General features: G+C 36.2%; 1 protein-coding gene across 1 annotated transcript; it reads left to right on the plus strand.

Annotated features, from left to right (window-relative positions):
* Positions 1 to 207: 207 nt before the first annotated feature.
* clcf1 (cardiotrophin-like cytokine factor 1) lies at positions 208 to 16,286 on the plus strand. Its single transcript, XM_021481150.3, has 3 exons — positions 208 to 540; positions 10,680 to 10,840; positions 12,596 to 16,286. Exons 1-3 carry the CDS (start codon positions 525 to 527, stop codon positions 13,559 to 13,561), a joined length of 1,143 nt encoding a protein of 380 aa, XP_021336825.2. The 5' UTR covers positions 208 to 524; the 3' UTR covers positions 13,562 to 16,286.
* The last annotated feature ends 1,913 nt before the right edge of the window (positions 16,287 to 18,199 follow it).

The following is an 18,199-nucleotide window of genomic DNA, read 5'->3' on the forward strand; positions in this document are numbered from 1 at the left end:
GAATTATGAAATATCTGTCAGAAGAGTAATTCCTCCCAGCTTTGTGGTTTAGGAGTCTCGTGCAGGGTCCTTCACTTCAGAGGAGATGAACCAACAGTGAATCACTGAGGAGAGGAGGAGGAGGAGAAGAGAGGGACTGGGGAAGGAGGAGAGGGGGACAGAACTTTCTCTCAGGCATGTGTATAAAATCACTCCAGTCAGTCAGTCAGTCAGAGTTTCATCGACAGACACCTGGATTAATCAGAGTCTCCCAGCAGCTGTCAATCATCTCGCGCGCTCACAGTCAGACTTTATATTTGACATCTTTTAATTCACGCGTCAGATATTTGATTTCTCCTGTTTAGTGCGCTCCAGCAGGCGCTATTTAAGTTTGAGGAAAACAAAAACTTTAGGAGAGATTCCTAAAACACCGGACAGCGCACAAAATAAAAGGAGTGATTATGTCCAATCCTAAAACTCTGTAAGAGACCTCAAAGAAAGAATAAACGGATAAGAAGGGAAATTGAGGATTTGGTCCAATTAAAATGTGTCCCTGGAAAGGTAAGTGATGACGGCCGACTTTTGCTTTTAAGAGTTAATTTAGATTAATTAATTATTCTTTCTGATTATTTTTTTAACTAATTATCTATTTCTACTATATGAGTTTATTATAAAAATAAAATAATATATTTATTTGTTTATTTTTATTTTAATCATTTATTAATAGGCTATTTTGCTTAGATTTCAATCGTTTATTTAGCGCCGGAAGGAGAACGTTTTCTTAAGTCTAAATAGCTATCTGCTTTAAGTGCACTATAAGATTTATCAAAGACAGATTCTCTAAAAACTTTTGAGGCCTATAAGCCAGTGTAGTTAAAAAGAACATGCTTTTAAAGCTGTAGTTTAATTAAACGTTAGATCCTATTCATTGCTTTTTGAATAAAATAATCGATTTGTTTATTTGCAAATCACCCCAACAAAAGGTGACGCTGGCGCCAAAACTGAACACGTGTAATGTGATTTTCCGTTAAAGAAGTGTTTTCTGATTTGTTTTTGATTTACTTATTGTCAAATATTTACTTGTTGTCAAAGAAATGATACAATTTATTAAATTAAATATAAAACAACCATGATTTTACTACAAATAAATCCAAAAAATGTTGTTATTGTACAGTGTAAAAATTATATGATCATCATCAGTCTTGACAGCATATGTCAATTAGTTCTTTGTAACTTAATAAGCTGAGTAAATCAAGTTCTAAATTAATTTTATAAATTACACAAGCTTAAGTTTTAAGTCAGTTTAACATAGCCTAATATAAGTTCAATGGACTCATAGGGTTAATTTGATAAAGCTTAAAAATTGAAGGCAACCATGATTATTTACTGTGTAGTAATAGAACCCATTAACAACCACTACATCAACCACACTTTAACTAGGATGTTAGTAAAATGTGGTTACAATAGTAGCCAAAACATGATTGCTACACTATAATAAAACCATGATCAATGTTCAAAGGAGGTGCTATTACTGACATGGTGAGGATGAGAAATGTGACGAATTGTAAAAGTACAAAATGCTCTGTTCCACACAATTGATTTGTGCTCAGGCAACATGAAGGAATTAAGTTAACTTACTAATATTTACGAATTAATGTAAATTGAACATAAAACAAGTAAGTTGACCACAAAAACCTCAAGATTTTTGTTGTTACAGATAATTTCAAATAAGTAGTTTAAACTAACAGCAAACATCATTATTTTAGTATATAGGCCTAAATTCAGTTACATATATTAATTTAGCCGATGATTTTTATCCAAATATTTATAAATGAGTATAAATTAAGCACTTCAAATCACTAGAGAGCAGTTGTGTCTGTGATGTAAGTTGGCAATTTTTTAAATATTTATACAAAGAAAAGGGTTGTTTTACGTAAAACTACACTGTAAAAAATTCTGGGTTCCACATAATCAAAAGAATTAAGTTAACTTATTACTTTTTACAAATTTAAGTGAATTGAACATGAAGCAATTAAGTTGTCCAAAAAAATCTCAATAATTGTGTTATTTCAGCTCATTTTAAATAAGTAGTTTAAACAAACAGGATTGTTTTCTGTAGTTTCTTTTCTGTATGATAATTTTAAGTAGTTTAAACAAACAAACTTGTTTTCATAACAATGTATTTTATAAAAAAAAAACATATTTCCTCAGCAGAGATCTCACAGACGTTTAATTCAAAGATTGTCAGCTTTTCTAAACTCAAACCCCAACTCTCACGCAAACCTGATGATTAAAAACTGGTGATTTATGAGCTTTTCAAATTGAAGACTTCTTCAAAAGTCCTCACAAGTTCATTTTCCTCATGTTTCACTATCTGAGGCTATTTTCATAAATCTGTTCCTCACAAACCTGCACACACACACACACACACACACACACTTGGACACATTACGCACATTATGCTTCTATTCTAGTTCTCAAGTGCGTGAGGTTCATAGGGCAAGCTCACCCTGTCTTGTTAACAGACACTGATATGAGAAAGTACATGATTCATGTTAGTCAGGGTCCAAACACACAAACCCACACACATACACACCACCTGTCTTCAGGGAGCCCTGTCTGTGAAAAGGAGGAAGAGTGTGTGACGAAATGATGCGATTTACGCCTGAACAAAGCAGCAGAGCATTCTGTCACGGTCACACACACACACACACACATACAGTCTCTTTTTCCACTTCATTTTGTCCCACATGCATGCTTTTCCCCTACAATGCATCTATCATACACAACCCAAACTGCCAAATACACTCACACAGATGGTCTGAGAAAAAAAAGCCTCAACCATTAACATGTCACATTGTGCCCCACGTATTTGCATTTTAATCCACGCAAAGATGCAGACAAGACAGTCGGTTTGGGGGAAAAGAGAGAGAGAGTGTGTGTATGTGTGGTGGATTTAAGTGAGGCAGAGGGATGAAGAGCTTCAGGAAGTGCAGGGCTTAAGGAGAAAGAGAGAGATGGAGTGATGGAGGAAAGGAAAGAGGGTTAACGCAGCCCAGATTCCCTCTAAAAGAAGAAGGAGAGAGAGCGAGAGCACAGGGGAATGATATAAAATGAGTTGGTCACGGTTTGAACAGTTACACATGCTGTTTACATTTTTCCCAAATTAACATGGCCCCTCGCTTCACCAAGCCCCTTTCTCTCTCTCCCACTTCTTTCTTTCTTTCTTTCTTTCTTTCTCAAACTTTTCGAGTTCAATATTTGATCCTCCAGATCGGACGTTGCTCTTCATTTTGTCATATTTATTTTCAAGAGCGGTTCATTTTCAGCCATCGTTAAATGAGAAACTTGAGTCAGAAAGATGGGGAAAGGGCGAGGGGGAGGGAAGAGATAATTAAAAAAAGCAAAAGAAAAAAAAAGGAAGGTAATTATAGAGGTGGAAAGATACCGTGGACCAAAAAAGGGCATGGGAAGAAAGATCAGAGATGGAGAACGTGTGAGGAAAGTTCATGGAAACAGGTTTTATTATCCGTTCCTGCTTTGTTCTGAAGGTCTTTGGCAAAGTCCAGCACATTTCAGGCCAACTTCCATCAATTTAAATTTCAAACTAAGCATCCAGGGGAGATTGAGGAGTGTACGTCCTCTTGTAAGGGATCACAGGGAGCAAGTGTGCGAATGAGTGAGTGATGTATCTCGAAGCTATCCACATCCATCATGTGTGTATTATATTCTAACATCCATTTGTGTGTGTATGAGTGTGTGTGTCTAGTCAGTGGAGGAATGCACGTTTGATTGAGTACAGACTGCACATAAATCTCTACTTTAACTGTACACAGACACACAACATGACCCTGACCCTTTTCGCAAACACACTCACACAAGCTCATGAATATGGAAGACTATAGGCTCTTTGTGCGCTGAACTGACCAGCCCATCATATGGGCAATATAACTTTATATGATGTGATAGGAGGGAACATGTTTTATGATATTGCACCATAATGCCGAATTCTTGGTATTGTTGACTGGAGCCTCTAAGAGTCGTCTGTTTAGTGTTAACACAGAGGCAACAAATCAGTCAGAAGATGGAAGGCGAGAGGCTACGTGTGCATGTGTGTGAGACAGAGAGAAAGACAGACTGATATACCGATTTGACATCATATCATTGCTGCCAGCTGTAGGCTTCATGCAGGCAAACACACACACACACACACACACACACACACACACACACACACACACACACACACACACACACACACACATACACACACACACACACACACACACACACACACACACACACACACACACTCACACACACACACACTCACACACACACACACACACACACACTCACACACACACACACACACACATACACACACACACACACACACACACACACACACACACACACACACACACACACAGATCTGTCCTATAAGGAAAGCTGTTGCTATTTAATAAAGTCGTGAGGGATTTGTTTCAGGGGTTATGTAAATATGCCAGTACTCTGTTTTAGTACAGTACATCCAAGTAAACAGTAAGGGAGAACAACATTCTTCATGAGCTTCTCAATAATATCCATTGTGCTGTGAGAAAAGCTTTCAATTTAACAGAGAGGCTGAATGTTTGCAAAGACGCAGCAACTGATGATAGTATCTTTAAAATGAAACATCGATAATATAAAGTCAAATTGTGGGCTTTTGTTTTTGTGTTAGAAATCTGAATGATTATTTTTGCCCATGCAGGAACAATAAATGGCAGCTTTTGTATGGAAAAAAATAATTTATTTGTAAAATGTAAAAAAATAGATTTCCTAAGATTGCCTTTATATTTAATAATCCACTTTTATTTTATTTACATTTTTATAGTGTGTGGCAGAAGAAGAGAGATATCTTCAATAAAATAATTGTACTTTAGGTCACACTTTATATTGATGGTCCATTTGTTGAATTTAAGTTACATTGCAACTAATTCTTAGATTATAAGTAGACTGTTAGGTTAGGGTTAGTTTTAGGGTTAGTGTAAGTTGACATGTACTTACATGTCTGTTAAATGTCTGTAAACTCTGTATCAACAGATATTAAGCAGACATAGACCATCAAAATAAAGTGTTACCATACTTGCTTAATTTTATCGTAAATACTTAAAATAAAAAAATAAAAGGATTTCTCTCTGTGACTTCATTAAATAACTGTTTTGGTCCCCTCAAGAACCATTGAGTTAACTGTTCTTAAGAAGCTTTTTTTTTAATAGTGTAAAAAAACAAATTGAAGGTTTTAGTTTCACTAATAATAATAATAATTGTCTTTTATTTGCATCTTTCATTCTACAGTGAATATGTTTTACATTATATTAAAGAATATTATAATTCAATTAATTATTTTCTTTTTTGGCTTAGTCCCTTTATTAATCCAGGGTCGCCACAGCGGAATGAACCGCCAACTTATCCGGCAGGTTTTTAGACAGTGGATGGCCTTCCAGCCGCAACCCATCTCTGGGAAAGAATATTAATAAATTAAAAGAAAATATTCAAATATTAAAAGAGTATTACAATATCATTCACACTCATAAAAGTAACTCAATGAAAAACTGTTTACTGAAGGGTTTTTTGAGGACACACAAGTATTTTTATGGTCCTTTTTTTATTAAGAGTGTACCTTTTTCCACTCAAAATAAACTATATAAATGAAAAGTTCCCATAAATGTTAAATGTTCCTTGTGAAACCAATAATGCCAATAAAAGAAACTTTTTTTGAGAGAGAGAAAAAGAGAGAGAGAGAGAGAGAGAGAGAGAGAGAGACTAACAATGTTTTAAAAACTCAAAGAAATCACAGAGAGTTTCACACTGCATCAGCTCTTTATCAGACGTCATAAAGACTATTATTTATTTTTATGAAACTCTAAAAGATATAACATTTTAAAAAATATATATTTTTTAGTATTGAAGAGAACATGATTTCATTTTGGTTTCTATTTTCTTTCACAGTGACCACTTCTTAAAAGAAAACAAACAAACAAACAAACAAAAAAAAAAAAAAACAATCAAATCAAATGAACTAGACATGGGCTGGGACAACATTCTGACGGTATGACCATCTTGGATAAAAATATCACAGTTTGACGGTAATTACTGCTCTAAAATACATATTTTTTTTAAATGTCTGGGTAAAAAACACATTTTTTTTCCTTTTAAACACAATGTATTTTATTTTAATGAACATTTTTTTTTTGGAGCAGTAGACATGTCAGGTGGAATAATTAAAATAAATCGTTGACTTCTGCTGTCTTCATTTGTTTCAAAAACAGATTTCTTAACAATATAAAATGGCATCTTTGGATATCTTTTCTGCTGGAGATACTGTTGTCCTAAAAAAAATGCAAAAAAAATGTAGGAACGGTATAGCAGAACCTTTTTTTTTCGGTTTTAACACCTTAACTTTCCAAACCGCAGTATACCTTGAAAACGGCTATCGTCCCATGCCTAATATGAACCATATAAAACACTTTAATGCACTGATCACTTCATGATGTATATGTTACTTTGGATTATTAGCAAAACACAGAAAGTTAGTGTTCTTTTAAGAACTATTCACTGAGAGTTTCTTTGGCAAAACCAAAAAGTTTTTTTTATTGATTTTACTATAACAAAAGGTTTTTTATTGGCATCAACATTTCTACAAATAACCCTTAAAATCTCTTCACAGAAAGAAAACCAAAATGGTTCTTCGGTGGCAAAACATCCTTTTGAAACCTATTTCATAAAAAAAAAACATTAAGGAATGGAAAGTTTCCTGAAGGTTTTTCAAATGCCAACTAAAACTCTTTATTTTTATATTGTGCTTTAAAAAAAATCCCTTTGGAAATGTAATAGTGCAAACTTTTGAGAGGATGTTAATACTTAATGAAACAATAGTGAATTCCACTAAGCCTCTTGAACTCTGCAAAAGAAACCTTGGAGTAATAAAATGTTCCTCAGAGTACCCTTATTCAGTTATTCGCCTGGAACGAAAGACAATTCTAATAAGAATAAGATGTCAGTCAAAGTTTACACGACTTTAATGGAAGATTTGAGTGTATTTAGGTTTTAATGCGTTACTGTAACACGCAGAAAACATCGTTCAGTTCAGTTTATCTGATGTTTTCAATAAGCCGATGTTGGATCAGGATCTGAGATGCACTGCTGAACTTTTCCACTCCCTGCTACTAATCTCACACAGAGAGAAAGAGACTTTGACGATTATCATAAGGAAAAGGTGTGTCATTGTGAAGTGTGTGTGTGTGTGTGCATTTCAGGTATACTGTTTTAGAAGAGCATTTCACGAGAATTCCTCCCTCTCCAAACAGAATGAGCGAATTAGAGAAGAAAGAATGGAAGGGAAAAAAAGAGAGGAACAGAGTTGAAAAGAAAAACTGGCAGGGCTAATCGAGGTTAATAAGCTGTTGTTATTTTGGCCGGGGGCAAAAAAGAGATAAACCACTTTAAAGAAGGGGAGGAAAGGCGTGTGTGTGAAGATTAAAAAAAACAACCTGGAGAATTTGACAGGGGAATATAGAAGACCGAAACGAGAAAAATGTGTGATCGTGACAAAGAAAAAGGAAAGACGGAGGACAAAATGGACATTGGGATGACGGGGGAAGGGGTTGGAGAAGAGGAGACGGACAGAGATAAAAAGGAAAAGCAGAAGGGAGGAGGCGCACATATTTCACACCTGTTGAAAACACAATGCCTCCAACAAGTAATTACACATCTCTGCCGTGTTCCTCTGAATGCTTGACACAAAAAAAGAAAAAGAAGAGAGACACTGGATGAGATGTGTCTTTGCCGAAGGACTCCCCGAGGCTCATACACACTCATAATAGGAGCACTAGCTGACCCTTGCAGAACTTTGAAGGTTGCTTCTCATTTGCTGCCATTTTCTCAGTGTGATTTTTGAGGACATGGGCGTAAAAGGGGCTCTGGGTGGGCACATTTACTGTACGCAGGCTCGCGCGCAATACCGAATGCAGAAAGTTCACTAGTCTGTGTACAGGCATGTATATACACATAATCCAAAACAGAAAGCTGCAAACACACATACACACACACAAACTCCAAAACAAAAGCGTGTCCCAGACTAGAGGACCACACACACTCCTGAGCTGGAAAAAAATGCATGACAAGATACTGTTATTTGGCAAATGATAACGCTAAAGATGTGATGATCTACACTTATGTCGAAAAGAAAAAAAAGGTCCTAAGGTTTTCTGAAATGGGTTATTTATGAGAAGATTTTACTGGAGATTGTTAAAAATGGCTCGTTTATTCAAATAAAGTTTGGACCTCTGAATTTATGGTTAGAGTTGTGATTAGGTGCCAATTTTTTTCTTTAGTTTTTCATTTTGGTGTCTGCATCAAATAAAAAAGGTCAGAAAATAGGTGAAATAATGTTCCATCAGTCCTACATTGTAAAACCCAACATTCAACTTTATCAAACGAAATGAGTGTAGTCAACTCAAAATTTACTGAAAGTTAATTCTACTCATTTGAAAAGAGTTGAACTCTAACTAACTTAGTTAATTTTAATTAAGTTAATTAAATACCTCAGTACTTCACAGTACTCATTTTGATTAGCATTTAAACTTAAATGGTTTGTAGCAATTGGTTTCCTCAAATGGTTTATTACCTTAATTTTTAGGGTTTTACAGTGCATATAATGTATTTATGTAAATACAAAACAGCATGCTTAAAATATAAAAGCATAAGTCTAATATAAGACTAATATATATATATATATATATATATATATATATATATATATATATATATATAAAGTGTTTTTTATTATATTTTAATTGACTAAAAACTTGATAAATGATAAATTGGTTTGAATGATAGTGGTAGGGTTTAAATATGTTTATAATGACAATATTGTTCTTCTAAATAGGACCCACAAGTATTTTTGGTATATAAATTGACTTTTTAGTTGGTGTCTCATTTAAATCATAGTAAAAAAAAGTGCTTGATGGTCACTTTTTTTGTTCAGGAAAACATAAAATTAAATTAAGTTAAATTAAACTTTTTTTTGGTTTAAAGCTGAAAAAAAATTTTTTTTTGTCTTTGATGAGTACCCTGTGAAAACCAAAAAGTTATGGTAATTCAAACCATTTGAAGAAACGGATTGCAACAAAGATTTAAGTTCAAAAACTAATCCTAATGAGTACTGTCAACTTAATCTATTTGGGTAAACGAAGCAATTTGAGCACAGTAAAACCCAATAAATGAAGAGAACTCAAAGCAACTGAGTACTGTAAAACTCAATAAGTTAAAGCAACTCAAACCTTTTGAGGAAACCAATTGCAACAAACCATTTGATTTAAAAAGCGAATCTATATTAGTACTGTGAACTTACTCCATTTAAGATGAAGTAATGAGGGATTTAATTAACTAATTTCCTTCAACACTGAGATCAAAACTCTTTTCAAATGAGTAGAATTAAACTACAGTAAATTTTGAGTTAACTACACTCATTTTATAAAGTTGACTGTTGGGTTTTACATTGAACACAGAAAATATAGTTAAGGCTAAAAGTTTGAATCAAGACATTGTTTTTTTTTGAAAAATAAAGTAAATTTAAATGAATGAATAGCTTACAAGATCATTGACGTTTCATTTGATGTAAACTGGAATTTGTTACAATATTGGATTGTTATTTTTGCAGAAAGGGTATATGAAAAACATATTAGTATAAAATACCATATGTAAAAGTATGACCCTTTTCAATTAGAGCATAAATCCCCTAAATAATCCGATAATCCTGTGGACATCCCCCCCCCCTCTCTCTTTCTTTCTCTCTCTCTTCTCTCTACAAACAAACTCTACCACAGTGCAGTAGCACCGCCAGATACATCTGTGTGAAATTGTAATCTCTGTAATCAAACTGTAACTTACAACCAACTGTTTAATTTATCAATACCTCAAAGGAATTACAGCTAAAACCACCATACTACAGAATCTTCCAAAAACTTGACACAGCATAATCTCGGTGAACTCCTAAACCAAACATTTATTTAGAGACGATTACACACAGATTCTCTCTGCTTGCTTTTATTCCCTAAACAATATCACAGTCTTCATTTGTGTTATTTGAGAAATAGCAATATTGTAATCTATTTTTCACTCAATGTAAATGAATAATTTACAGGGGAAAAAATCATATATGTCATAATTTTGAGTTTCTTTCTTCTGTTCAACACAAGAAAATGTTACAATCTGGGTTTTATTGGCTTACATACTATTTTGTTCTCACTATGGATGTCAGTAGTGTCTGGTTTCCAACATTAGATACCTCACTTAGTTTTCAACAGAAAAAAGAAAGTTATAAAGTTTTGGAATTGCTTGAGGGTCAGTAAATGTTCATTTGGTAGCCCTTTATATTGATGGTCCATTTGAGTAATAGTAGACTGTCTGCTTAATATCTGTTGATGCTGCTCCGTCAACAGACATTTAACTTAATATAAGAAACTTTGCAAGTACATGTCAACTTGCACCAACCCTAATCCCAAACAGTTTTATAATCTATGGAGAATTAGTTTGCATGTAGATGCAATGTAAATTAAATTCAACAAACGGGCCATCAAAATAAAGTGTGACCGTTCATTTTTGGCTGAACTACCTCTTTAATTCCCTGTTTGTTTGTTTTTTTTTTTTTTTAGTTGGTCAGGTTGCTGTGCTGCTTTTATTGGCTGTCATGGTGGGCAATGCTCAGGTGCTGGACCGAACACTCATTCTGTCCAATGAGAGGAGCTCTATCGAGAGAACATACGAGCTAACCAAATACCTGGACCACCAGCTGAAGGAGATCAGAGACACTTACGTGAGTCACAGTCTGTTTGTGTGCTTGGGTGTGTGTGTGTGTTATCAGCGTGTGAGGATGACGTTTTTGTTTATAGATGTTTTCCTGTGGATGCTCTTCTTCCCCCTCAATCTCTTTTCCTTCTCTTTCTGACTGTATTGTAAGACATCCTTTAGTTTACATTATTAGTTTCTAGAATTGCCAAACGTTTAATGGTGTGTTAAACAAAACATGTAAAATTAATTGCAGTTTTACCGGTGTACTGTTTTTATGTGTTTACTTAATAATGAAACAGATTTCAAAACAGTGATCTGACGTCAATGTTTCAGTGAATAGATCCTTTAAAAATAGCATTTTTAAGGTATATTTGAATAACTTGATGAACTTTTATCCTTTTCTTTTTTTAATATATCAAAATGTCAAAACTGGACCTAATATCAATAATAATAATAATAAAATAAATTAAATAAAAACACCAGTGGACTGAACCAAATTCCCTAAGTTATGCTATATCCTCACAATATGAAAAAACTATGATGACAGGATATTTATTTTTAAGTGAACTATAGCGGACAGGCCAACAAACCAATGCAAACAACCACAAAGCCAATAGAAACATGCCAAATCCCTTGATTTGATACTTTCCAGCGCACAGCAGATAATATTTAATATTTAAGGGGACATGCTTAGTCTAGACAGCATTTTACTGGCCACAGTCATCTACATTGGTGTTTATTTAGTAATCTTTTAGGAGTACGCACTCTTAAAAATGGGTTGCAAAATAAGGAGAATGTATGGCAATGTAATAGAATACCATGTTGGTTTCTCACATAATTTCCCCCTTAGTGTGAAGAATATGTCAACACAAAGAACCCATTTCTACTGTAAAAACAGCTTTAGCGAAATGGAAAAATTTAATGCAGGGGTCATAAATCTCGATCCTTGAGGGCCGGTGTGCCTGCAGAGTTTAGCTCCAACTTCAACACACCTGCCTTAAAGTACCTAGTAAGATATTGATTAGCTTGTTCAGTTGTATTTGATTAGGGTTTGAGCTAAACTCTGCAGAACACTGGCCCTCCCGGAACAAGTTTGGTGACCCCTGATTTAAGGTAAGATAAGGTAATGTGTATTTATATAGTGCATTAATCGTGTATTTTTATGTTGACAATGGTGCCAGTGTGCTCACCACACATCAGCTATTGGTGGAGTGGAAAGACAGTGATAGAGTCAATTCGGTGGATAGGGATGATTGGGAGGCCATAATCATAAGGGCCAATAGATGGAATCTGGCCAGGACACCAGAGTTACACCGCTACTCTTTTTGAGAAGTGCCATGGGATTTTTAATGACCACAGAGAGTCAGGACCTCGGTTTAACGTCTCATCTGAAAGATGGTGCTCACTGTCCCTTTCACTTTATTGGGGCGTTAGGACTCACACAGACCGTAGGTTGAGCACTCCCTGCTGGCCTCACAAACACCACTTCCAACAGCAACCTAGTTTCTAGTGGTCTCCCATCTAGGTTCTGAGCAGGCTCAGCCTTGCTTAGCTTTAGTGAGTAACTGGTCTTGGGCTGCAGGGTGATAAGGCTGTAATTTAATGGATCTTAAAGGTCTTGGAACCATCAAAGCCAATAAGGATGCACAGTGGATGGCAAAACTACATTGTTAAACATCTTCTTAAAGTACCATGGTCTTAAAAATCTAAAAAAAAAAAAAAACTGACAGGATCAGTGTAATTGTTCTCTAATATACCTTTTTTCATATTTTTTCCTCAGCTGTCATATCTCGGGCCTCCATTCAGTCATCCTGGCTTTTCTCCTCCCCGTCCTAACAGCTCATCTCTGTCCGTGCCCAGTGCAGCAACACGTGTGGACTTATGGCGCGGGCTGGAAAATGGTGCTCGTCTGGCACAGAACCAGCATGCATACAGCATTCTTCTCTGTGCGGTGAGGGAGTTGGCGCGCTCCACCCTGTGCCCGTACCTTCAGAGCTCCCTCCTGCACTTCTGCTCCGGCCTCAGCGGGTTGCTTGGCTCAATATCCGGGCTCATGAACGCCCTGGGCTACACCAACCTGCCATCCTCTGCAGGATACGCCACCCCTGCTCAAGGATATGCCCCAGCCATGTCATCACAGTTTCAGGGTGTGAGCGAGAACAGCCCCGCCCCTCTACGGAGTTACGTGCCTCGAAATCAAGGTGCTAAGACTGTTTCAGGTGTGAGAGAGGGAACGACCCGGGCAGATCTCAAGCGGGACAGAGAAAAGGAGAGGGCAGAGAGGGGGAGAAGAGGGAGAAGAAAAGAAGGAGAGAGTTGGGTCGCCAAAGAAGAGGGAGAGAAGGAGGAAGGAATGGAGAGATGGGGCAAACGGAGAAGACTGCTGAGCATGGATGAAGAGAAAACAATAAAGCTGAACAACATGAACTACACATCTTTAAAATTTGGAGACGGATACCGAAAGCAGCCTTTACTCTTTTCCACACCATCCTTGCACCCTCGCAGATCTGTTCGCTCTATCCCATCGTCTCACTCTGGGCTCTCCCCGCTCTCACTCCTCTATCAGTATGGAGGACCGGTCTCTGAGGTCCACACTTTACTGGCGGCCCCTGTGCTGTCATCTCATCCCACCGCAAATGACTTCTCGCGGAAGGTGGAGGGATTCTGGGTACTGAGAGAGCTGCAGAGCTGGCTGTGGAGATCTGCAAAAGACTTCACCAGATTGAAGAAACGACTGCGTGTTTGAGATGACAGAGACTTGGGTCTAAAACCTAGTGAGCTGATTCTAGCAAGATGCGGTCACATTTGTGGCCAAAAACAAAGATGCATTGCCTACTGTCAGCAGTGTAGCAAAGTACACTACTCACTCAAAAGGTTCATTTCAAACCAGGTCGCTTTGGTCAACACTACGGCAAACTATTGCAGATATTGTTGTTTCGGCTGGTGCTTAGCACTTAAATAGAGCCAGGGTTACAGCCAGTATTCTGTTCTTAAAACTAAAATTTTGATTCACTTACTCTCTCTCACATGCTAGGCCACCCATTCATGTACAATTAGTGCAACATTCTTATATTGATCAACATAACTGCCATGGACAGTTGAAACTGGAGACGAACCATAAAGTTCTACTGTCGAAATTTGCTAAATTGTTCAGGGTCTAGGGCCAGGGGTGTCCTAAGTTAGGGGGACGTAGGACCCATACACTAGATAAGACCATAGGGAATTCATTATCACTCACTCATTTTCTTTAGCTTAGTCGCTTATTCAGGGGTCACCACACTGTCATAAATTTCTAATTATTCCAATCCTACCACAACCTACCCCTGAAAGTGCTCTAACTTATGAACCCCCAGTGCTGGGAAACACCAATACACACTCTCTCATTCACACATGCACAACATTTTTTGTTTATCTAATTCCCCTGTACCATGTTCTCGGGGAAACCACACCATAGAGAGAACATGCAAACTCCACACAGAAAGGTGAATTGCTGTAACTTTGAACTTCTTGCTTTCTTGCTGTGAAGTGACTGTGTTATTCCTTGAGCTACTATGCCACCCCCACCATTGAAATCTTGGGTCACAATTTTTACCTGTGCATAGGGCCCAAATTATCTAGCAATGTCACTGTCAAGAACTGACAAGCCAGGACCTCACACTGAAACCATATTGGTACTCACTGGTTGAAGGGTAAAACTATGTGACCAATTTAAACCTGTATGGGGAAATCTTTCACTTTCATCCACAGAATGTGTAACCCCACCGGTCCTACACCCAACCCGCTCTGAGCTGGGGATCGAACCGCCAACCTTCCTTATGGGAGTTGGTTGCTTTACCAAGGAGGCTAAAATCATGGCCTATATGAGGTTAACCTGCACAGCACTTCACCAACTGGCCTCTGCTACACTCACCCCCTTTTAAACCTCAGTCCCATCCGGGTCATGGCAACAATGTAACCCTACAAATGTGGTCCTACACCACCCCACCCACTCTGAGCTGGTATCAAACCGGCGACTTTCCACATGGGACTTGGTTGCTCTACCAAGGAGTCTAAAGACCATGGCCTCTAGAGTCTGTCGCTAGAGCACTTTAGGAGGTCAAAGGAGTGAGGTTTACCTGCACAGCACTTCACTAGCTGGCATCTGTTACAAATGCAAAATATTGGATGGAATAATCAAGCAGCTACACTGAACTACTGATGTTTTGTGATATTGATTGAAATATATTCATATTTGAATCAAGATCTGTCATAATTCAGGGTTTGCATTGCATTTTATTTGCAAGAGATAGAAGATGTTCAACCTGGTTTGGGCCCAAACGTGTCCACATCAGGAACACGGCATCTGTGGAAGCAGCTCGCTAGGTTTTGGAGTAGAGCGGAAGAAACAGATTGATTCATGCTCTATGGATGGAGATCTAAGAACTTCAGATGGTCACGCTTTGCACTAAATCACCAAACAGAAAAGAGCCGCCTGTACGTCACAGACAGAGGAAAGAGAGCGCCCATTGAGAGAGCGAGACGTGATTCAGCAGAAGGAAAGTGAATCATGTTTGGAGTCATGCAGTAGTGAAAGGGTCAATGGGCAAAAGTGGAGGAAATGTGGCATAACCAAAGAAACAATGGATTTTTGCTGCCTCACAAACTGAGTCAGTAATGCCTCACTGACTCGTCTTTTTCCAGACGCAAATACACACCTACACATCTGGTAACAGATGCACTAATCTGATGCTCAGATGGCGTGTGTACCAACATAATATTAGTCATCTGATCAAATATTATTCAAAAACTATATGATATCTTGGTAATACTGTTTTCTAGAAATGTAAACTGGTAATACCTTGGTATTTTTGTAGAAAACATGGAATACTACGATACAGTATGTAAATAATTTTGTCACGTGAAGTAACATGAGAACATTGTATGTGATATGATAACCATTCACATACTATTGCAATTTTTTCCAAGCACTCTTAAAGTTCACTGGTGTTTCGCATAAATATCACGGTATATTATAATATACTATGGTGTAAAAAGCATTAGATGATAAGCCCATGTTTTTTAGGTACCATAGTATTCTAGACAAAAGGAAAAAGGAGGGAAATTTCGAGCCATAATCAAAGTATTATGGAATTACTGTTTAAGAACAATGCCAACCAATCTGTATTGTGGTATATTTTCTCACATGGTACTTTTAGAAGGACTTAGAAAGGCTATACTTATATATTTCCATACCATTCTTTTACCTTAGTACTTCCACCGTTACAGATAAGGCATTTCACACATGAACATGAGCTATAATGCAGGTGAGAGAGTGTATAAATATGAGTGTTTGTGTACAGTCTGTACAGTGATTTCTGTATGTGTGTATATGTCTGTTGTATTTATTTAATACTATTTATTTTTTCTGGGCTACGACTGTATGATGTCACATGTTTTTTTGCAATGAGTACAAAAGACCTTTACTGGCTACACTATGGGTGTGTGTGTGTGTGTACTCTTACCCCTTGAGGAAAAACCAGAGGGACTGGGAGAATAGCAAGAGTTTTATTCGTCTGTCTGAACAAAATTTATGACCACTCCATTCTTTCATGTAATCCCACATCCTCTCATCCCTCTCTTCCCCTCTATCTCTCTCTCACGCCTCTCCTCTTCCCTAGCGCTCACCTAGTACTGACACACACACACACACACACACACACACACACACACACACACACACACACACACATACACACATATTTATTTAGCTGTTACACTTACAGTGCTTAGCATAAATGAGTACACCCCATTTTGAAAATTAGTATTATTAGTATTAAATATGAATTTAAAAGATAAATTTGTGTGGGGTGGACTTATATATGCTGAGCACTGTATGCATTTAATATTCAGTTAGTGTAAACTAACATATAAACAAATTTTCAACATTTTAATAGTTTAAAAAAATTATATTCACTTCATGATCAAAAGCAAAAGGGTAATTATGTTCATCTTATAAAATTATATAAAATTTCCAAAATATAATTAAATAGGTATAATATACAAGTTTACCTAAAAATATAAATGAGAACACAATATATAGACTTTGATTATACTTTAATCATAAATTTCATAATCCATAAGTTATATAAGTCTAATTTATTTTCATTTCCCTTTGACATTCTGTCAGCTTAAGATTTACATGACAGAGTGCTGGAAATGGAAAGGTTTTTACAATTAAAAAGAAAAAACTTTTGTGAACAATTGACAATTTTTTAGAAACAATACAATTTTACATGAATTTGAAGAAAGAAATACAAAATAAAAAGCAAAAACATGTACACCACTGGTCAGGGGTCAGCTTTACTAATTTTTTTACGTTTTTTTTTTTTTTAAGAAAATGATTCTGTTTCATCAAGGCGGCATTATTACAATTTTAAACAACTGTTTTCTTTATTGATTTTATTACTATTACCATTAATAATAATAATAATAATAATAATAATAATAATAATAATAATAATAATAATAATAATAATTACTGTTAGAGTGCTATCTGAAGGATCTTTTGACTCTCAAGACTGGAGTAATGAAGCTGAAAATTTATCATTAAAATCACTGGAACAAATTATTAAAATAAATTATAAACTACTTTTGAACAGTTGTATTGTAGTGCAATAACATTTCACAGTTTTACAATGTGTACTGTATTTTTGATGAAATTAATGCAGCCTTTGTGAGCAGGATAAGCTTATTTCAAAAGGTTTAAAAATACTGACCTCAAACGTTTGACCGGTAGTGTATATTACCAATAGTTGTTACACTGTAAAACCCCAAAAGTTAAAGTAACTCAAACGATTTAAGTTCAAAAATTGATCCTATTGAGTACTGTGAACTTAATCGATTTGAGTAAATGAAACAATTTGAGCACAGTAAAACCCAATAAATGAAGAGAACTCAAACCCACTACTGTAACACAGTAAGTAAAAGCAACTCAAAGCGTTTGAGAAAATCACCACAAAATGAAACTTTACTTACTATTTACTCACTCTCAAGTCCTTCAAAACCTTTTCTCTATTCTGTTCGGGAAATTGGAAAACTCAGCAATGAAGATACATTTTTTATCCAAAGGGTTTGTCCATATTTGACCCATCCAGTGGTGGAAAAAACACTGAAAAATCATACTCAAGTAAAAATAGCATTACTTGCCTAAAAATGTAGTGCAAGTAAAAGTACTGTATCTGTTGTAAATATTACTCAAAGCATGAGTAAAAAGTAGCACTTTTAAAAGTACTTAAGAGTAGTGAGTAGTATTACGCTGTGAACGGCTGATGATGTGTGTGTGTAAACGTAACATTCTGTAGTGCATGTATACAGAAAACATCCGCCATCTTCTCTTCAGTGACAT

This window comes from Danio rerio, chromosome 14 (assembly GCF_049306965.1).
Source record: "Danio rerio strain Tuebingen ecotype United States chromosome 14, GRCz12tu, whole genome shotgun sequence".
Taxonomy (NCBI): domain Eukaryota; kingdom Metazoa; phylum Chordata; class Actinopteri; order Cypriniformes; family Danionidae; genus Danio; species Danio rerio.